Genomic DNA, 23,493 nt, shown 5'->3' with positions numbered 1-23,493 from the left:
AGCAAATGAAGTATGGGAAGAGCATTTTGAACCATCTGTGAACACTGGAATGAAATTTTTGTATATTTTTCGATGATGTGCAAAAAGCTGCTGGTAAACTGCGGGAGCTGTGTTAGACTTGTCGAATGTTTTAAATGGATTTAAGTATTTCAATCCATGCGAACTCCATTACACATCCGTAATCCATCCTGGAGAGCACAACTTCTCTGTAGACTCGAAGCAAGGATGTTCTGGAAGCTCCCCTAGATGTATTTGAAAGAACTTTCAAGATGTTTAAAGCCTTTTCGAGTTTCTTTCGTAAATATAAAACATGTGGGCCAAAAGTGAGTTTTTTGTCAAAAATTAGTCCTAAAAATTTAATTTCATTGACAACATTGATGGGTTGACCGTCGAGTATGATCTCAGGATCTGGATTCAGGCGGCGTTTACGACAAAAGTGCACACATTTTGTTTTCGTTGAGGAGAAAGAGAATCCATTAAGAGTAGACCATTGTTGGATTTTATTTACGGCCAGTTGAAGTTGTCGTTCCATAAACGCAATATCATCCTCTGAACAAGATATGTAAAGATCATCAACGTAAAGGAAACCTTTGACACAGAGTGGAAGTTGTTTTAAAATGTCATTGATCTTTAAAGCAAAAAGCGTTACACTAAGTACACTACCCTGAGGCACGCCTTGTTCTTGAATAAAATAGTCTGACAGTTGATCTCCATTTCTTACTCTAAATTTTCAGAGTTTTAAAAAATTCTGAATGAATATGGGTAGATTACCACGAAGAATACCAAATCTCCAAGCACGATCGTAAGCTTTCTCTATGTCGAAAAAAATAGCGGTATGCTGTCTGCGAACAAACGAATTTCGAATTTCTGTTTCCAAGGCGAGCAAGTTATCGATTGTTGAACGCTTTGGAAGGGACTAAAAAATAAGTTTCCAAGTAATATATTAACCGCTTGTTGACCATCTTCTCGAGGACCTTACATAGACAGTTAGTAAGTGCAATCGGACGGTAGTTGCATGGGTTTGATTTTTCTTTTCCAGGTTTAAGAATAGGTATTATGATAGCCTGTTGCCAGGATGATGGGACAGATTGCTCATGCCAAATTCTGTTATAGAGAAATAGTAGATTGCGTAAAGATATATTAGACAGATGTTGTATCATAGGGTAACTGATATTGTCGGGACCTGGAGATGATTTACGAATTTCAGAGAGACATCTTTTTAATTCAGGAAAAGTGAAATCTGTATTGTAAGGAGCAAATGGAGAGGAATGAAAGTTAATTTTTTGCTTTTCAGCTGTAAATTTATGGCAAGCAAACGGAGTTGAATAATTTTTACTATTTGATGTTTTAGCTAATTCTGAAGCAATGCAATTAGCAACGTCTTTTAGAGATCAAACAGAGATCCCATTAGTATAGAGAATTCTTATATTGTTAGATTTGTATATGCCGCAGGTTTTCTTTACTCTCTCCCATAGTTTTTTGCTAGATATGTTGGAATTAATACTGCTAATGTATCTTTCCCATGACTCCCGTTTACTTCGTCGTTGTATTCTTCTCGAGTTGGCCTTTGCTTGCTTGTAACTAATTAAGTTCGCAGTGGTTGGGTTTCTTCGGAATCGACTCCAGGCCTTTCTTTGCCTCTTGTATGCCTCGCGGCAATCCTCATTCCACCATACCTTCCTTTGTCTTTTTAAATTATTGGAGCTTTTAGGAATTGAATTATCGGCTGCAGCAATTAACACTTCAGTGACATTTTTGATAGCAGTATCTATACTATTGTTAGTGATCATTTCTTTAGTTATATTTGCCCTTAATTGAAATTCTACCCAATTGGCTGCTTTAAAATTATATTTCAGTGTGCGATGAGTTAAAGGTGTTTGTCTGTTATCGGAAATAATTAAAGGAAAGTGATCGCTATTGTGAAGGTTCTTGGCAACATGGAGTGTAAGATGAGGCAGAAGGGTTGGAGAACATATTGCAAGGTCTACAGAGTCAAAAGTTCTAGTTGGCTCGTGAAAATAAGTATGTTCGTCATTATTAAGCAGACAAAGACTGTAATCATCTAGTAATTTTTCAATTTGTTTGCCCCTTGTATTTGCATCAGTATTACCCAAACGTTGGCTGTGTCCATTCATATCACCAAGGATGATGAATGGTTCCGGTAGCTGGGAAATGAGATTATTCAGCTTATTTTGTTCAACAGGAGTATTTGGTGGAAGATATAAACTGCAGACTGTAAATAAGGAATGGGTATGGATTTGAACTGCTATTGCCTGCAAAGGGGTATTTAATGCTAGTGGAGATGGAGGAAAAGAGCTCGATATCAGCAAAGCTACCCCACCCGAAGCTCTATCGCCTGTACCATTTTTTTGTTCGAGTTCATAATGCTTTATTGGAATTGGGTTGTAAGGCTTTAAATAGGTTTCCTGGAGATCAATAATGGAAGGTTGGTGTACATTGATGATGTCCTTAAGGTCTGAAATCTTATTTTTAATTCCTCGGCAGTTTCAAGAGACGATACTGGCCATGCAAAAAAAAAAAAAAAAAAAAAAAAAAAAAATTAAAGCAAATGAGTTTTTAAGGAGACCGTAATGAACTATCAGTTTCACTAGCTGAGGACAGAATGTCGTCATCTGATGGATGGATGTTGATAATTGAATCAGCATTTTTTGCGTCTTCTTTTTTTCCCATTTTTTTCAAAAAATGATCTTTAATTTTTGTCTGATTTTGTAAAAGTTTATCTTTTTTTAAAGCGGCAAGACGGGCTTTTTTAGTTGCTTTGGTTTCCTTTACTCGGTAAGGTTTTTTGTTGTTTTTTCCTTTATTTCCCCTCAGGGGCTCACCTACTATAGGTGAGTACGGGTGTCCCAATCCCGAGGTTCCCAGGGATCTATACTCCCTTTATGTTTATACTCCTCTTCGCCTTCTGCTTTCTGCCTTGTTTTTTCTTTCCCTCGATGGCAAGCGAGGGAGCTCTCCATGAGAAGCTGTCGCCGCTCTGTTTGCTTCTTGTTTCTCATGGACAGCCAAAACCCCACGTGTTTGCCGTACGTGGCGACCCATTTGAAAGACGGGTGGTGCACTGTGGTCCCCTGTGCATCAATCGGCTGGTAGCTAGTCACCTGAGTGGCTTGTCTGCTAGGGATCAAGCGAAGGGGTTACTTCTTGGGCTTGGCGTTAAGGGTGGTCACTGTCCCCGGGGGTAACTCCTAGCGTATAGGTAACCGATTAGCACTATGGTAAGTGCCGAGGCTAGACATCTAGAGCCGGTGGCTGCCATCCCTTGTTGGGCTCCGTGGTGGGTGGTGCCGTCGGGCCTGAAACACCTCTAATATCGTATGGGCAAATCCAAACGTGCTCCCTTCAGTGGGCATCCAATTGTAACAAATTCATTTGAAAAACAATTTGAAAAATTTTTTGTAATTAAAAGAGTCAAAGAAAAGGAAAATTTTCATACAGTTTCACCATTTTTAGTGGAAAAAGCTATTTCAAGTACGGTTGGAGAAGTTTCTTCAATTCGAAAATTGCGTTCAGGGGAATTGCTTGTAGAAGTGAATTCCCGCAAGCAAGCTCAACAACTGCTGAAATTGAAAGCGCTAGCTACTATACCAGTAAACGTAAGTGCGCATCGAACGCTAAATTCATCCAAAGGTATTATAACCTGTGGTGAATTGTTTAATGTTTCACTGGAGGAAATATCTCAGAAACTGAGCTCGCAAGGAGTGACGCATGTCCGTCGTATTACTATTCGACGTGACGAAAAACTTCTTGACACGAGGCATCTAGTTCTGACATTTAATTCCCATAAAGCACCAGAATCGATAAAAGCAGGATATCTCAAATTACCTGTGAAGGCATTTATTCCCAATCCCTTGAGATGCTTTAAGTGCCAGCGTTTTGGCCATTCAAAGGCTAATTGTCGCAGCACTCTTGCATGTGCTCGTTGTGCACAAGTTGGTCATGAGAGCACTGATTGCACATTAAAAGAAAAATGCACAAATTGCAAGGGAGAGCATACCTCTTACTCACGAGCCTGTCCCAAATGGAAGCTCGAGAAAGAGATTGTAACCACGAAGGTAAAAAATGATATATCATTTAAGGAAGCCAGAAAACTGGTGTTAGCGCAGACTCCAACAGAAGGTCGTAGCTACGCCTCCGTAAAAAAGTCTCTCAGAAACTCTGAGGTGCAAACACAGCCTGTCACCATTTTATCATCCGATTCCTATTCAGACTTAATTATAAGTCCAAAAAAAGCAAAACAGTCTAACTTTAAGAAAAAGAAAGGCATATCAAAAGCCCAAAAGTCCTTGACTTTGAAATTTTCAAGGACAGGTGCTTCTCTAAAAGAGTTGAAATCTCGAAGATCAATTGCTCTTGAGATAGGCAAAGCTGGTATTGCCACGAAGGACTTGCCTTCTTTATTTGGGAATCCAGCTAATTCTGAGCTGTTAAAAATCCACCCTTCAGAGGATGATGAGGATTTCCAGATGGGTTGCGAACAGTCAGCAACTCGACTCACTGGCGTTGATAACAGTCCCCCTCCCACAATTTAATGGCCTCTTTTATTTCCTGGAATTGTCGTTGAATTAGGACAAAACTTGAAGACCTAAAAGCTCTCGTGAATTCCACACACCCTGTTTGCATAGCGCTTCAAGAAACGTTCTTTTAGTCAAATGTTCACTTGAAAATACGTGGATATAATTGTGTCAGAAAGGATAACGTTACTGGCTTATCTTCTGGCGGGGTATGCATTTTGACATCCAACAGTTATCCCAGTACTATCCTAAACCTACACACTCCCTTGCAGGCTGTGGCTGTACAGGTGCACGTCAAAACCGTAGTTACAGTCTGCTGTATTTATCTACCACCAAACGATGTCATCTCTCAAAACGATCTTAATGTTCTGATAGATCAACTTCCAGTGCCTTTCATACTGCTTGGCGACTTCAATGGACACAGTACCTTGTGGGGTTCTGATAGAACAAAGTCTCGTGGGCGACAGATAGAACAATTAATTTCTGATAACTGTCTCTGTCTGCTCAATAATAATGAGAAAACCTATTTCCATGAACCCACAGGTACATTTCATTCTGTTGATTTAGCCCTTTGCACTCCAGCACTTTTTCCTTTGCTGAACGTTATAGTAGCAAGTGATCTGTATAATAGCGATCATTCTCCCTTGATCGTTTCCCACGCTGATGAGAATAATGGGACACAACAATATCCACAGACTTACATATTCCAGAGGGCAGACTGGGGTACATTTACTAGGAAAGCGGAGATTACCGAGGAAATGGTCACTCCCAATAGTATTACTAATTCGGTCCAAAATGTTATTGACTGTATCATTGGTGCAGCGAATGCTACAATTCCTAAACGCTCGTCTTTTCCACAAAAATATCACAAACCGTGGTGGAACGACGCTTGTCGTGAAGCTTATAGGGACCAAAAGAGATTATGGGGGATCTTTCGTAGATACCCTACAACTGAAAACCTCATTGCATTTAAAAAGGCAAGAGCAAATGCGCGTCGCATCCGACGTCTCAGCCAGAGAGCTTCATGGATAAGATACGTTTCCTCAATTACTTCTACTACATCCAGCGCCCAAGTGTGGCGGAAAGTCCGGGCGGCCAATGGCATATATAAGGATTTTACTTTTCCTGTATTAAGCGTTGGGTCGCTTTCTTACTCTTCTCCATTGGAAATTGCGAATATAATGGGTCAAACGTTTGCTGATATTTCCAGTTCTGCTTTCTGTAATCCAGTTTTTCTCACAAAAAAGAGACAGGCAGAACAATTAAAATTAAAATTTGAAACTCGCGGTTGCTTTTTATACAACTGCAAGTTCCGGATGTATGAACTAAAGAATTCTCTCTCCCGGACACGTGATACTAGCCCAGGTGTTGATGGAATAACATACAGCATGCTCCGCCATCTGGATGAATCCTCTCTCTTTTATCTCCTTCATCTCTTTAACAGAATCTGGAGTGAGCAAGTGTTTCCAGATCAGTGGCGAGAGGCGATTGTGATTCCGATCCTTAAGCCAGGGAAAGATCCAGTAGATCCTCTGAGCTATACACCGATCGCTTTGACTAGTTGCTTATGCAAAACATTCGAGCGTATGGTCAATTCACGGCTCATGTATGAAATAGAGAAAAATGGTTGTATTTCACCCTTTCAAAGCGGATTTCGTCGAGGTCGATCCACAGTTGATAATCTTATTCACCTTGAATCTGAAATACGCAATGCATTTGTCCGCCGAAACCATCTTGTTTCGATATTTTTTGACATTAAAAAGGCTTATGACCGTACTTGGCGCTATGGTATTCTTAAAATTTTATTTGATATGGGGTTTAGGGGTAACCTACCTCTTTTTACTCAAAATGTCTTACAAACTCGTAATTTTCGTGTTCGCATAAACCAAACGTTATCTAATTCTTTTATCCAACAGGAGGGTGTTCCTCAGGGAAGTGTATTGAGTGTCACCCTTTTTATCCTTCATTTGAGTCAAATTCTCCAAGTCATACCATCATCTGTCTCTGGCACATTGTATGTTGATGACCTACAGATCTCTTGTCAGGGATCTAGTATGGCCTTAATAGAACGACAACTTCAGAAAGCTGTTGACAAGCTAATAGACTAGTGCGATGAAAATGGGCACACACTCTCCCCTGAAAAGAGCTGTTGTATCCATTTCTGTAGGAAACGAAACCTTCATCTAGACCCTGTAATTAACATCCGGGGAATCAGAATAGCAGTTGTTGATGAGGTTCGCTTTTTAGGATTGATATTTTATCGTAAACTCACTTTCCTTCCTCATATCCGTTATCTACGGAAGAAGTTTGAGAAATCGCTGAATATTTTGAAGGTTCTTTCAACTACGTCATGGGGAGCAGACCGAACATCTTTACTTCGCATCTATCAATCTGTGGTACTCTCCCGTATTGACTATGGGTGCGAAGTGTATGGTTCTGCACGCACTAGTGTTCTAAAGCAATTAGATACTGTGCACCATACTGCTCTCAGGATCTGTTCTGGAGCGTTTCGAACTTCGCCTGTGCACAGCTTATATGTAGTTTGTCACCAACTGCCGCTAAATCTACGTCGCAAAAAGTTGTGCGTCCAATATTTTTTTGAGACTGCAATGTCATACTACTCATCCTATGCGGGACATGAATATTCCTGTTGGCATTGGTCGATTATACAATGCTCGTCCCTCTAATATCCCTCTTTTTTGCGAGAGGATGAAACAATTACTTGCCAACTCAGATCTTTGTAATGTCCAAATCCATCCGATAAATTTTATATCCCTCCCACCTTGGGATATTCCACAAATTTCATTTCATAATCCATTTTCTACTTTTGATAAATCTACAGTTTCACCTTCCATTTTCCAACAGATTTTTAATTATCACCGATATAAGTTTTCAGATTACACCGCTGTCTTTACGGATGGATCAAAAACTGCTCATTATGTGGGATGTGGTATCGTATTTTCTGAAAATATTTTAAGTATACGATTGGACAACACTCACTCTGTTTTAACGGCCAAATTGATGGCAATTTTGTTTGCCCTAGAAAAAATTTCCACTCTTCAGGAACAAAAATTTTGTATTTATTCCGATAGTATGAGCGCTCTTGAAGCTCTTGGTCATCATCATAATATAACGCATCCAATAGTTATTCATAGTTTATGTCTTCTACGAACTCTACAATCTAAAAGCTTTGACATAATATTTTGCTGGCTACCTAGCCACGTTGGCATAAATGGAAATGAGAAAGCAGATGTTGCAGCTAAGGAAGCATCATTATATATACAACGACCGCTTCCCTATCTTGATGCGAAGAAGTATCTTTCTCATCATATTCATTCATTATTTCAAGAATCGTAGGACCTCCAAATATCTAATAAATTGCATTTCATTAAATCACGCATTACATTATGGCCAATTGTCCCAGTGAGTGAACTTGATGTCAAACTGACACGACTTCGCATTGGGCACACCCGTTTCACCCATAAACACCTTTTGTTAGGTGAACGATGTCCAACTTGGACATCATATCAAGTCGATTTTACCATCGTTCACATTTTAACCGAATGTCCTGTTTTTAATAGCCACCGGCTGCATCATTTCGGAACATTGCACTTGAACATCCGTGACTTGGTAGGAGATGGTTTGGTTTGGTTTTGTGGTGTTTTATGGCGCAAGAGCCATATCTGGCCATACTGCGCCAGACCTATGGTTAAAATATTAAATACTTGTCTTATATAAAAATATGTAAAAGTGGAAACTAATTGACAAAATTACATTGCAATGTCTCGTAACATTATCAACAAGGTGTAAAAAATGACAGTAAGAAGAAATATTAAATAAGATGATAAAAACCAACTGCTTTTAAAAATTTAAAAAGATTTTTATGGGGACGTTCCCCCACTAGCATTTGCATGTCCACTGTTGAAGCATGAAAAAATCTTAGACGGTGATGTTTAAAATCAGGACATTCAACCAAAAGGTGATGAACCGTTAAAATTACTTTGCATCTCGTGCAAAATGGGGCTCTATCGCCGAATAAAAGATGTTTATGTGTAAGACGTGTGTGGCCAATGCGGAGTCTAGATAATTTAACGTCTAGCTCTCGCACTGGTAAACAAGGCCAGAAAGAAATAAAAGGTTTTATCGTGTGAAGTTTGTTATTAATTTGATTGTTCCATGAATCCTGCCAGAGTGAGTAAAAATGACGTTGGATTGCATTTTTCGCATCATTAAATGGGATGTCTCTCTGTATAAGCAAAGACGAACTCTTTGCAGCATTATCCGCGAGCTCATTACCAGTGATTCCGACATGACTCGGAATCCAGCAAAATAGTATCTCAAACCCCCTGTTTTCGAGAATCCTTAGAAGATCTAGGATTTCCACGGCAACTGGATGAATCCGATTTTGTATACTGGAAAGTATTTTCAATGAGCTCATACTGTCGGTATAGATACAAAATTTTCGCTCAGAAGAGAGTGAAATCCTCTGAAGAGCATAAAAAATTGCCAATAATTCAGCAGATAGAACTGAAAGAGATGTGTCTAGGCGGTAACTGAATATATCAGTATCGAAAACAATTCCGCAACCAACATGACCATCTGACTTTGAACCATCCGTAAAAACTTTTAAGTAATCTAGATACTGACAGTGATGAGAATTAAAGAGATTCTGGTAGACAATAGGGGCAGTATTCTGCTTCTCAAAATTAGAGAAGGGATTTAGAAAGGAAAACTGAGGCATATTCCATGGGGGAAAGGAAAAGAGATCAGCAGTCTGTATCATCTTATCATGGAGCTCGGAATCACGAAGAAGAGATTTAGCTCTCTCGAAAAATGGGAGAATGTGGGAAGGACGAGCATTATGAAGTCTTCGAAGACTAACCGGAAATGTCATAGAGGACAAGGGGTGCTTCGGAATAGATAAAGCTCGAAGGTAGTACTGGGCAGATACTTTTTTTCGTCTTAAACCAAGTGGTAACTGATGGCAGAGAGCATAAAGACTTTGCATTGGTGAGGTTCGAAATGCACCAGAGCAAATTCGCAAAGCTGAATGGTGTACAGTGTCTAGTCTACGTAGGACCGTAGAACGCGCAGAGCCATACACCATACATCCGTAATCAATACGGGATAAAGTCAATGATTCGTAAATTCGGAGCAAGGAAGTGCGATCTGCTCCCCAAGTGGTTCTGGAAAGAACTTTAAGAATATTTAATGACCTGTCACACTTCTTCCGCAGATGTAGAATATGCGGAAGGAAAGTGAGCATACGGTCAAATATTATTCCTAGAAATTTTATTTCATTGACCACAGGTATTTCAACATTCCCAATATGGATTGAAGGATCCAAATGAATGGCCTGTCTTCTACAAAAGTGACTGCATTGACTTTTTTCAGGAGAAATGGTATTTACCGCACCATCCTACCAGTTTGTTAACTGCAATTGGCGCTCTATTAAGCGCATGTTGCTTCCTTTGCAGGAGATCTGAAGATCGTCAACATGTAACGTATCTTGAATAGATGAGGGTAAAACATTAAGAATTTGACTGAAATAAACTGATAAAAAGTGTAACACTGAGGATACTTCCTTGTGGAACACCCTCAGCTTGAATAAAAGGATCGGAATATGATTTACCGACCCGAACACGAAATGTGCGCAACGATAAAAAATGTTTTAAAAACATGGGCAAATTTCCCTTAAATCCAAATTTCGCAAGTGCAGAGAGAATACCAAACCGCCAGGTACGGTCATAGGCCTTTTCAATGTCGAAGAAGACAGAGACCAGATGATTTCGACGGACAAATGCATTGCGAATTTGAGTTTCAAGTAACACAATATTATCAAATGTCGACTTTCCTCTGCGAAAACCACTTTGAAGCAACGGGATGCATTCTTTCCTTTCCAGTTCAAATACAAGACGGGCATTAACCATGCGCTCAAGTGTCTTGCATAGACAACTTGTGAGTGCGATAGGCCTATAGTGCAGAGGGTTAGAGGAGTCCTTACCGGGTTTCAGTATTGGAATCACAATAGCTTCATGCCATTGTGATGGGAACTTCTGTTCAATCCAAATACGATTAAATAAAATTAACAGATTGGAAAGAGAAGTGGCAGACAAATGGCGAAGCATGTTATATGTGATTCCATCTGGACCAGGACTGGTATCATGAGTCTTCGATAAAGCCGTTAGCAATTCGTGCAATTTAAATTCCGAATTGTATGGAAAGGATTTTCGAGTAGAAAAACACAACTTTTTCTGTTGTGCGCGATTCTTAATTTCTACAAATGAAGGCTTATATGAATTATCAGAAGAAACCTGTTCAAATGCATATCCAAGAGCATTGGCGACATCTAATGGGGAAGATACACTTCCATTTTCTGTCTCCAGCACAGGAATAGAAAACTCTTTGTAAATACCATTAGCCGCTTTAACCTTCTTCCAGAGTAGTTTCGAAGAAGTAAAGGTTGTGATGGAAGAGATGAAATGAATCCAAGATTCTCTCTGGGTTTTTCTACGGATACGACGAGCATTAGCTCTAGCACGTTTAAAAGCAATTAAATTATCTGTTGTGGGATATCTTCTGAAGATATTCCACCGCTTTTTTTGTTCGCGGTGACTGTCGCGGCAAGCTTCATTCCACCACGGTCTCGGGAATTTCCTCGAACGTGGGGAGCTTTTGGGAATGGAATTGTTCGCAGCATCAATTAAGCAGTCAACTACATTTTGTACTGCCTCTGAAATATCAGTCGTTCTGATCATATCTTCCGAAATTCTTGCCAGGTGCATGAAAGCAGTCCAGTCTGCCCGCTTGAATAGGAAACGTGGGGGACAAGAAGTCGCTCCACCTCTATCAGCATAGGAGACCATTAAGGGGAAGTGATCACTATCATAGAGATCACTTCCAACCATAAAGTTGAGTAACGGAAAGAGATCGGGAGAGCAAATAGCCAGATCTAGACTGTGAAATGTACGTGTGGGTTCGTGGAAATAGGTTTTCTCGTCATTATTGAGCAGACAGAGAGAGTTATCAGTGATAAACTGTTCAATCTGTCGCCCACGAGAATTTGTGCTTTCCGAACCCCACAAAGTACTATGAGCATTAAAATCGCCAAGAAGCAAGAAAGGTTTGGGTAATTGGTCCACTAAACTATTAAGTTCATGTTGATTGATGACAGTGTGTGGCGGCAAATAAATGCTACAAACTGTGACAAGGGTTCGTATATGGACTTGAACAGCCACAGCTTGTAGAGAGGTGTGTAAATTTAAATGAGAGCTCGGGTACAGGTTGGACGTTAAGATGCAAACACCCCCGGAAGTATTATTTCCAGTGTTAGCATCTTTCCGAGCACAGTTGTAGCCACGGATTTTCACAGCAATGTCATGTTTCAGGAATGTTTCTTGAAAAGCAAAACAAGCAGGATGGAGCCGATTAATAATATGCTTGATTCCAAGAACTTTGGACCGAAGACCACGACAGTTCCAAGTGATGAAAGTTCCCATCAAGTAACAGAAGTATCAAGTTTATAATGGCAAGTGTTATGAAGAGTTGGCGAAACATCGCAACTCATTTGTAATTCATCCTCCTCGTCCTGACGGATGGAGGGAAATGGAATCGGGACTTTTAGGTGCGCCAAAAATGGACGTTAAGTCCTTATGGACATTACCTTTCGTCGCAAGTCCCAAAGCGACGGAATTTTGTGCTGTAGATTTTTTAGCTTTGATCTTAAATCTTTTGGCGAGAGTCCCCGTTTTGAAAGCTTTAGCTTAAGTGATCTTTGCGAATTAGAGTTTGGTTTAGATCGAAATGGTTTGTTAGTTTCAGGTGTACTGGATGCTGTATTTTCTACCTCAGAATCGGAAGATTTTTCAATAGTTGTAGTTTGAGGGTTGTATTTTACACAATTTGTACATTTACAGTTGACACAGAAAGGTGTTTTGGCAACGGTAGCATAACTCACACCAGGTTTGGGTGTTTGAGCTAATACTTTTTTTCTTGCTTCAGGATACGAAATAGATTCTTTAAATTTAATGGAGGTTATTTGTTTTTCAACTTTCCAGCGTTCGCAGACTCGAGAAAACGATGTATGACAGCCTCCACAGTTCACGCATTTTTCGGGGGCGTTACACTGTTCACTATCGTGGTCTTTTCCTGCACAGCGGGCGCATGTTAGAGTCCCGCGGCAATTAATCTTCGAATGGCCGACACGCTGGCATTTAAAACATCTCAAGGGGTTTGGGATGTACTGTCGGACCTGTAGTTTAATGTATCCAGCATATATGAATTCTGGGATTGTTGGTCTATGAAATGTAAGGATATAATGCTTTGTGGGAAGGAGTTGTTCATCCCGCCTAATGGAAATTTGGCGTACGTGAGTCACTCCTTGGGGTTTCAATTCCGCAGTGATTTCTTCAAGGGGAACATTCAACAATTCACCACATGTTATTACACCCTTGGAAAATTTAAAGATGTGTGAGAGGCAGCGGTTACAGGGATGTGAGCTATAGCTTTCATTTTCATTACTTGCTGTGCTTGTTTTTTCGTAGAAACTTCGATCAGCAAGTCACCAGAACGCATTTTCCGTATTGCAGCGACTTCACCAATTGTTGCAGTGATTGCTTTCTGCACTAGAAAAGGTGATACAGAATTAAAATTTTCGTTTTTATCACTGATTCGTTTTATTATAAAATATCGGTCAAATTGTAGAAGGTTAGTAGTGATATTAGGTAGTTTACGATGCCCACTGAAGGGAGATTTCCGGGAGGAGAACATGCGATATCGAATAAGATTCAGGTCCGACGGTACCGCCCACCACGGAGCCCAACAAGGGAAGGCAGCCACCGGCTCTGGCCATTCCCAGCCTCGGCACTTACCTCAGTGCTAATCGGTTACCTATACGCTAGGAGTTACCCCCGGGGACAGTGACCACCCTTAACGCCAAGCCCAAGGAGTAACCCCTTCGCTTGATCCCTAGCAGACTAGCCACTCAGGTGACTAGGTACCAGCCGATTGATGCTCAGGGGACCACAGTGCACCACCCGTCTTTCAAATGGGTCGCCACGCACGGCCAACGCGTAGGGTTTTGGCTGTCCATGAGAAGCAAGAAGCAAACAGAGCGGCGACAGCTTCTCATGGAGAGCTCCCTCGCTTGCCGTCGAGGGAAAGATAAAAAAAGGCGACAGCAGAAGGCGCAGAGGAGAGTAAACCTAAAGGGAGTAAAAGATCCCTGGGTACCTCGGGATTGGGACACCCGTACTCACCTATAGAAGGTGAGCCCCTGAGGGGGACTTGGTAGGAGAATATCCACACAAGAACATTTTTAAATTTTTAAAAGAAATTGGGTTCTTACATCTTATCTAATTTTATAGTTCTTTAGTATACTTTCTGAAGATTTATATTTTTATAATTGATATTTCTTTTGACAAAAATTTTAACATCTAGATTAAAATTTTTAAAGCTTTTTATATCATTTTACCATATGCTTGGCATAGTATAGCCAAACCTGGCTCTTGTGCCATAAACATCAAACTCAAACTCAAACTCAAAACTCAGGGATCTTTACTAACTTTATGTTTACTCTCCACTGCGCCTTCTGCTGTCTCCTTTTTTTTCTTTCCCTCGAGGGTAGGCGAGGGAGCTCTCCATGAGAAGCTGTCGCCGCTCTGTTTGCTTCCTGCTTCTCATGGACAGCAAATACCCCCACGAGTTTGCCGTGCTTGGCGACCCATTAGACGGGTGGTGTACTGTGGTCCCCGGTGTATCAATCGGCCGGTAGCTATCAACCTAAGTTGTTAGTCTGCTAGGGATCAAGCGAAGGGGTCACTCCTTGGGCTTGGCGTTAAGGGTGGTCACTGTCCCCGGGGGTGACTCCCAGCGTATAGGTTCCGGCTAGCACTAAGGTGTATGCCGAGGCTGGAAACGACCAGAGCCGGTAATTGCCTTAACTTGTTGGGCTCCATGGTGGGCGGTGCCGTCGGGCCCGAATCACCATCAATATCGTATGGGCTCCTCCCGGAAATCTCCCTTCAGTGGGCAACAAAAAGAAACAAAACAAATTTTTCATTTCAACAAAGACAAATACTTTGATCATTTTTTTGTCATTAAAAGAATATAGGAAGACAAAGAAACATTTCATTCTGTTTCACCGTTTTTGGTTGAAAAAGCCATCAATAGTACACTTGGTGAAGCCGCTTCAATTCGGAAACTCCGCTCTGGAGACTTGCTCGTTGAAGTTTCATCTAAACAGCAAGCTAATAAAATCATAAAACTGAAAGCTTTAGCCACAATACCAATCACTGTAAGTGCCCATAACTCACTTAATAACTCGAAAGGTGTAATAACATGTGGAGAGTTATTCAATTCAACAATTGAAGAAATTGTGAAAGATTTTCAGCCTGAAGGAGTTATACATGTACGTCGTATTTCAATACGACAAGATGGGCAGCTCCTCCCCACGAAACACCTTGTTCTTACATTTAAAATCCCATCTTTACCGGAATCGGTTAAAGTGGGTTACTTGAAATTGGCGGTCCGACCTTTCATTCCGAATCCTTTGCGTTGTTTCCAGTGCCAACGTTTTGGGCACTCTAAAATGGCCTGCCGCGGGACACTCACTTGCTCCCGTTGTGCAGAGAAGGGACATGACAGCCAGCAGTGTAGCGCACAGGAAAAGTGTGTTAACTGCGACGGCGCCCACACCTCCTTTTCACGATCATGTCCACGTTGGCAAATGGAAAAAGAAATAATAACGCTCAAAACGGAAGAGCAAATTTCGTACTTTGAAGCGAGACGGAAAATTCTCGCTATAACACCGTCACCTGGGAAAAGCTATGCCTCAGTTGTTCAGAATACATTTTGCAAAAACTGTACATGTACAAACTGTTCTAAATTTACTTCCCAAGCAACTCACAGTGAAAAGTCATGCGACTCCGACACCGAACCATCAATAAACAATCCAACTGAAACACATGTATCCCAAAAGCCCAAATTAATATCAAAAATGCAGAAATCACTCCAGCTAAAGCTTTCTAAACGTGGTCTATCAGCAAAACAACTGACATCGACCCTTAAAAAATCTCATGTTAAGAGTTCTGTAGTTCTGGGACTGGCAAGAAATGGCATAGTCCAAAAGGACTTACTAAGCATCTTTGGTGGCTTACCTAGAAGTCCCGATCTCATCGCCCTACATCCATCTGATGAGGATGATAATGACTTTTCAATGACTTGCGAAGTCACTCCTATTCAGGCCACTGACCCTACTATTTCAAAAATTAAAACACTTTCTTAATGGGCACCTTCCTTTCATGGAATTGTCGCGGCATAAGATCTAAACTTTATGATATCAAGTTCATTATTAACAAATTTCATCCAATCTGTTTCGGTGTTCAAGAAACTTTCTTGACGCCCAGCATTCCCATAAAATAGCTTGTTTTTAACTGTGTGCGAAAAGATGCAGACACTGGACATCATAGTTCGGGAGGCGTCTGTATCTTTACTTCGAATTTGCACCCAAGCACACCACTTATTCTACCCCCTCAGGGGCTCACCTACTATAGGTGAGTACGGGTGTCCCAATCCCGAGGTACCCAGGGATCTTTACTCCCTTTAGGTTTACTCTCCTCTGCGCCTTCTGCTGTCACCTTTGTTTTTTCTTTCCCTCGACGGCAAGCGAGGGAGCTCTCCATGAGAAGCTGTCGCCACTCTGTTTGCTTCTTGCTTCTCATGGACAGCTAATGTCCCACGTGTTGGCCGTGCGTGGCGACCCATTTGAAAGACGGGTGATGCACTGTGGTCCCCTGTGCATCAATCGGCTGGTAGATGGTCACCCGAGTGGCTAGTCTGCTAGGGATCAAGCGAAGGGGTTACTCCTTGGGCTTGGCGTTAAGGGTGGTCACTGTCCCCGGGGGTAACTCCCAGCGTATAGGTTCCGGCTAGCACTGAGGTGTATGCCGAGGCTGGAAAAGACCAGAGCCGGTAATTGCCTTCCCTTGTAGGGCTCCGTGGTGGGCGGTGCCGTCGGGCCCGAATCTCCTTCAATATCATATGGCTCCTCCCAAGAAAGGTCCCTTTAGTGGGCGTCACATTATTCCTCAACAAGTCAATTTTGAAAACCATTTTGATAAGTTTTTCGTCATCAAACGTATTTCCGAAAATAATGAAACGTTTGAAACCGTTTCGCCATTTTTAGTGCAAAAGGCTATCGCTGCAACTGTTGGTGACATTACATCTATTCGCAAGATGCGTTCTGGTGACTTGCTTGTCGAGGTAAATTCCCGAAAGCAAGCCCAGCAAATTCAAAAATTGAAAGCGTTATCTACAATACCTGTCAGTGTCAGCCCTCACCACTCGCTAAATATATCTAAGGGTGTCATAACTTGTGGTGAAATACTGAATCTTCCTGTAGACCTAATTACAAAGGAATTGAAGTCTCAAGGTGTCACAGATGTCCGCCGCATTACCATCCGGAGAGACGGCAATATAATTGAGACAAAACACCATATCTTAACTTTTAAGTCGCCAAAATTACCTGAATTTATATATGTGGGATATATAAGGCGACCTGTCAGACCATACATACCTAATCCCCTGAGGTGTTTTAATTGCCAGCGTTTTGGCCACTCGAAGGCGAACTGCCGCGGGACCCTCACTTGCGCCCTCTGTGCAGGAAAAGAACATGATAGCCAGCAGTGTACCGCACAAGAAAAGTGCGTGAACTGCGGGGGAAATCATACATCCTTCTCTCGATCGTGTGAACGTTGGATTTTAGAAAAGAAAATAACAACAATTAAAATCAAGGAAAACATCTCATATCCTGAGGCTAGGCGGAAAAACGCAATACAAACGCCTACGCCTGGTGTAAGTTATGCGTCTGCTGTCCAAAAATCTTTTTGTGCAAATTGTACATGTCCCAGTTGTACGAAATCTGTCAAAGCAGGAAAGAAAACCTCTGAATCGGATACAGAACAATCCATAAACAGTGCTTCTGACACTGACAAACAAGTAAAACCTCAAACCAAATCTAGACCTCAAAAGTCAATGAAATTAAAACTTGCAAAGCTTGGCCAAACGCAGAAAGATCTATCTGCGAAACTGAAGAAATCTATTAGAAAAAATTCTGTCGCTTTGGGACTAGCGGCACAAGGTTTAGCACATAAGGACTTGACGTCCGTATTCGGTGGTAAACGTAATAGTCCCGACCTTAAACTGCACCCATCGGAAGATGAGGATGATTTTGATATGAGTTGCGACGTTTCTGCAACTCCTACTGTTGCTCCTTATAATTCTGTGACACATCTCTCTTAATGGGTACCTTCCTTTCGTGGAATTGTCGCGGCATTCGGTCCAAACTTCAGGACATGAAGACCATTATCAACACCTTTCATCCTGTTTGTTTTGGTGTTCAAGAGACCTTCTTGACACCCAACATTCCATTAAAACTACGAGGCTATAATTGTGTTCGGAAAGATGCAGGCACCGGAGTGCACAATTCTGGAGGTGTCTGTATTTTGACATCAAATCTATACCCAAGCACACCGTTAAATTTACATACACCTCTACAGGCTGTGGCTGTACAAGTTCATATCAGAACACTGGTTACAGTCTGTAGTATCTACTTACCACCTCATGATGTCATTAACTTACAAGCACTTAACAACTTGGTGGACCAGCTTCCAACACCATTTTTGATCATTGGAGATTTCAATGCACATAGTTCCTTGTGGGGTTCAGGAAATACAAACATTCGTGGGCGACAGATTGAAGAGTTTTTAACTGATAACTGTCTCTGTCTGCTCAATAAGGATGATAAAACGTATTTCCATGAACCCACACGTACCTTCCATAATCTCGATTTGGCCATATGTTCCCCCGAGCTATTACCATTTTTGAATTTGAAAGTTGGGGATGATCTTCATAATAGTGATCATTTTCCTGTAATTGTCTCTCATGCTGATAGAGGCTGTGGAACCTGTCTGCCACAGCGTTATCTATTCCAGCGAGCGGATTGGGAGACTTTCAGACAATTGGCAAAAATTACAAAGTCTATGGTCAATACTACATGCGTCACGGAAGCAGTACGAAACGTCATTAAATGTTTAATTAGTGCCGCTGAAAAAACAATTCCTAAAACTTCACCACGCTTACGGAAATTCCGAAAACCCTGGTGGAACGAAGCCTGTCGTGACAGCCACAAACAGCAGAAAAAGCTGTGGAACATCTTCCGAAGGTACCCCACCACAGAAAATCTCGTCGCATTCAAACGTGCCAAAGCCATTGCTCGTCGCATTCGTCGTCAAAGTCAGAGGGATTCCTGGAGAAAATATGTATCTTCGATTACATCTTGTACTACAAGTAAACAGTTGTGGAAGAAGGTAAAGGCAGCAAATGGAGTCTATCAGGAATTTTCTTTTCCTGTTCTTAAAACTGGAAGTACGACTCACTCTGCTCCATTGGATATCGTTAATATTTTTGGGCAGACATTTGCACAAAATTCCTCTATTGATTGCTATAGTTCTTCATTCATAGCAACTAAGAATCGCGCGGAAAAACAGTCTTTGAAATTTCATACTCGAAAACCTGTTCCGTACAACTGTGAGTTCAAGATGATTGAATTAATTTCAGCTTTATCTCAAGCTCATGATACTAGCCCTGGCCCAGATGGTATCACTTATAATATGCTTCGTACACTTAGATGAGGTATCGCTCTCCAATCTCCTATATCTGTTTAACAGAGTTTGGAGTGAGCAAAATTTCCCATACCAGTGGCAAGAAGCTTTTGTGATTCCCATCCTGAAACCGGGCAAAGACCCTGCTAACCCTCTGAATTACAGACCGATTGCTCTAACTAGTGTCCTTTGTAAGACACTTGAGCGTATGGTCAATGCCCGACTTGTCTTTGAATTGGAGAAGAAAGCTTGCATTCCGCCCCAACAAAGTGGTTTTCGTAAAGGACGTTCAACTATTGATAACATTGTTCAAATAGAAACCCAAATTCGTAACGCGTTTGTCCGTAGAAATCACCTTGTCTCCATTTTCTTTGACATAAAAAAGGCATATGACCGTACTTGGCGTTATGGAATTTTAAAAACACTTTTCGACTTGGGTTTTAAAGGAAACCTCCCAATTTTTATTGAACGTTTCTTGTCGACTCGTACGTTTCGAGTACGATTGGGAAATTTTTATTCTGATGCTTTTATTCAGGCTGAGGGTGTTCCGCAAGGAAGTGTCCTCAGCGTAACACTTTTTATCCTGCATTTTAGTGAAATTTTAAATATTTTGCCACCATCTGTCAACGGAACTTTATATGTCGATGATTTGCAGATATCTTGTCAAGGGAGTAACATGCACTTAATTGAACGGCAATTACAAAATGCTATCAACAAATTGTTGAGTTGGTGCGATGACAATGGACATAAACTTTCAGCTGAAGAGAGCAAGTGTGTCCATTTCTGTAGAAAAAGGAGCATTCATCTTGACCCTATCCTGTCAATAAGAAATATTATTATTCCTGTTGTTGACGAAGTGCGGTTTTTGGGAGTGGTTTTCGACAGGAAACTCACTTTCCTCCCGCATATCTTGCAATTACGGAAGAAGTGTGAAAAGTCATTAAATATCCTTAAGGTGCTTTCCTGTACATCTTGGGGTGCTGATCGCGCATCCCTTCTTCGTATCTACAATGCTGTTATTTTATCTCGGATGGATTATGCATGTATGGTTTATGGTTCTGCCAGATCTTCTGTTTTACACAGGTTAGATACTATTCATCATGCAGCTCTAAGAATTTGCTCTGGTGCTTTCCGCACTTCACCTGTGAAGAGCCTTTATGTTTTATGCCATCAGTTACCGCTCGAATTACGCAGAAAGAAAATCTCTATTCAATACTATTTTCGAACACTTTGTGTCCCACAACATCCGAGTTCTCATATTCAATTTCCTGCTTCCCTCCGCAGACTTTATGAAGCTCGCCCTTCTCACATACTACCTTTCAGTGAGAGAATCAAAGGCATTGTACACGAATCGAACCTGAGCAACGTTACTTTACAAACTTCTGACCCTTCGGTTTTTCCACCTTGGGATATACCAGTTTTTTCCTTCTTGAATCCTTTTTCTGGCTTTGACAAATCCACAACAGCTCCGATTGTTTTTCAGCAAATTTTTAATTCTCATCGCAACCATTATCATTCCTACACACCTATTTACACCGATGGTTCAAAAGCAGATGAACATGTTGGCTGTGGAATAGTTTTTGGATCTACTATTCACAGTCATCGCCTGCATAACTCTTGTTCAGTCTTTACTGCTGAATTAACAGCCATTTTTTGTGCACTTCAGCAGATTAGAGTTTCTACCCAGCGTAAATTTTGTATATACTCTGATAGCATGAGTGCCTTGAAAACCCTTTCTAATTTTAGCAACCGAATTCACCCGGTTGCTGTTGATATTTTATCCTCTCTACATGCGCTTAATAATAATGGTTTTAATATAATTTTCTGTTGGGTTTCTAGCCATGTTGGTGTCTTTGGAAATGAGTTGGCGGATAAAACTGCAAAAGAAGCTTCTTTGTTTCTGCAACAATCTCTTGTATATACGGATGCGAAGAGAGCATTCTCTTATTTTATTAATCAGTTATGGCAGAATGACTGGGATACACAGGTCCATAATAAGCTTCATTCAATAAAAACTTCTGTTAATTTGTGGCCTGCTCTACCTATGCGAGAGATTGATGTAAAACTGACTCGTCTTCGCATAGGGCACACCCGTTTTACCCATAAACATTTGTTGTTTGGAGATGAAGCACCGAAATGTCCGACATGCCGTGTAGACTTCACTGTTTTACACATTTTAATACAATGTCCCTCCTTTAATCATCATCGCAATCATTTGTTTTCTTCGTCATTATCATTAACACTTCTAGACTTAGTGGGTGAATATCCCCACAAAAATATTTTTCGCTTCTTAAAAACCATTGGTTTTTATAATTCTATTTAGTTTTTATTGCCTTTTAAATCGTCTCTGCTCCAGTTTTTGTTTTACTTTTTAAATTTACATGTGGAATTTAAAAACATTGGTCAGATCAACTTAATTCTTATAACGCTTTTAAATTGTTATGGAAAATATTTTAATCGTATGTCTGGCGCAGTTTTAGCCAAAACATGGCTCTTGCGTCAATAAATTTCAATCAACATCAACACCACTTATTCTACACACTTCACTACAGGCTGTGGCTGTGCAAGTTCACACTCGAACTTTGGTCACAGTCTGCTGTATATATTTACCACCTCATGATATCATACGTCTCCAAGATCTTGACAACTTAGTGAATAAACTTCCTAAGCCATTTATCATACTTGGCGATTTCAACGGGCATAGTACTTTGTGGGGTTCGGACAGAACGAACTCTCAAGGGCGACAAATCGAACAGTTTATTTCTAATAACTGTCTCTGTCTGCTCAATAAGGATGAGGAAACATACTTCTACGAACCAACACGCACTTTCCATAGTCTGGACTTGGCCATTTGTTCTCCTGAGCTTCTTCCATTCTTTAATTTTACAGTCGGGAATGATCCCTATAATAGTGATCATTATCCTATAATAGTCTCCCAAGCTGATAGCGGTGGTGCGACTTTATGTCCTCCACGTTTCCTATTCCAGCGGGCAGATTGGACTGCTTTCTCGAAACGAGCAGATATCACAGAGACTATGGTCAAAACTCCTGACATTTCGGAAGCAGTGCAACATGTCGTTGATATTATAATGAACGCCGCAAATGTAACTATACCAAAATCTTCCCCACGTCTAAGGAAATTTCGTAGACCGTGGCGGAATGAAACTTGCCGTGACAGTTATAAAAATCAGAAAAAGTTTTGGAACATATTTAGAAGGTATCCAACAACGGAAAATCTCGCTGCTTTTAAACGTGCCAAAGCCCTTGCTCGTCGCATACGCCGTCAAAGCCAGAGGGAATCCTGGATATCCTTTGTTTCTTCTCTGAAATATTATACTCCCAGTAAAACTTTGTGGAGGAAGGTAAAAGCTGCTAATGGGATTTATAACCAATCTTCCATTCCTGTTTTAAAAACCTGAAATGTGATGTATTCTGCCCCATTAGAAGTTGTCAATGCTCTCGGCCAAGCATTCGCACAAGTGTCAGCAATAGATTCTTATAGTCCTGATTTCCTGGTAATTAAGAATCGCGCGGAACAGTTGCATTTGCGTTTTAATGCTTGAAGAAACCTAGCAATAATTGTGAATTTAAGATGTCGGAACTGGAAATGGCTTTGTGTCAAGCCAATGATACTAGCCCAGGGCCAGATGGAATCACCTATAAAATGCTTCGCCATTTGAATATCACTTCCCTTTCTAATCTGTTAGAGTTATTCAACAGAATTTGGACTGAGAAGAAGTTCCCTTCACAATGGCGCGAAGCTATTGTGATTCCAATCCTAAAACCCGGTAAGGATTCCTCCAACCCTCTGCATTACAGGCCAATTGCTCTGACGAGCTGCCTTTGCAAGACTTTTGAGCGCATGGTCAATGTTCGACTCGTATACGAATTGGAAAAAAAAGTATGCTTCTCTCCGTTGCAGAGTGGTTCCCGTAGAGGCAGATCAACTTTTGATAATCTCATTTTATTGGAAACCCAAATTCGGAACGCATTTGTCAGGAGAAACCACCTTGTCTCCATTTTCTTTGATATTGAGAAAGCATATGACCGTGTGTGGCGCTATAGCATACTTTCAACACTTTTCAACTTTGGTTTTAGGGGCAACCTGCCAATTGTTTTACAGAATTTTTTATCGCATCGTACTTTTAGAGTTCGTTTAGGAAACTTTTATTCTGATCATTTTATTGAAACTGAGGGAGTCCCACAGGGAAGTGTCCTAAGTGTTACACTTTTTATCCTTCATCTCAGCCAAATCCTTAGTCATTTGCCTTCTTCTGTATCTTGTAGTCTGTACGTGG

General features: G+C 40.9%; 2 protein-coding genes across 2 annotated transcripts; both read left to right on the top strand.

The window, feature by feature from the left end:
* The first annotated feature begins 2,302 nt into the window (after positions 1–2,302).
* LOC129975668 (uncharacterized) lies at positions 2,303–4,553 on the top strand. Its single transcript, XM_056088785.1, has 2 exons — positions 2,303–2,405; positions 3,475–4,553. The coding sequence occupies exons 1-2, from the start codon at positions 2,303–2,305 to the stop codon at positions 4,551–4,553; spliced, it is 1,182 nt and encodes a 393-aa protein (XP_055944760.1).
* Positions 4,554–16,574: 12,021 nt separating this feature from the next.
* Positions 16,575–17,834, top strand: LOC129975654 (uncharacterized). The gene has a single exon (XM_056088760.1). It carries the CDS (start codon positions 16,575–16,577, stop codon positions 17,832–17,834), a length of 1,260 nt encoding a protein of 419 aa, XP_055944735.1.
* The last annotated feature ends 5,659 nt before the right edge of the window (positions 17,835–23,493 follow it).

This window comes from Argiope bruennichi, chromosome 1 (assembly GCF_947563725.1).
Source record: "Argiope bruennichi chromosome 1, qqArgBrue1.1, whole genome shotgun sequence".
Lineage (NCBI taxonomy): Eukaryota > Metazoa > Arthropoda > Arachnida > Araneae > Araneidae > Argiope > Argiope bruennichi.
The sequence above is the reverse complement of the archived record's forward strand: the minus strand, read 5'-3'. Positions and strand labels throughout refer to the sequence as shown.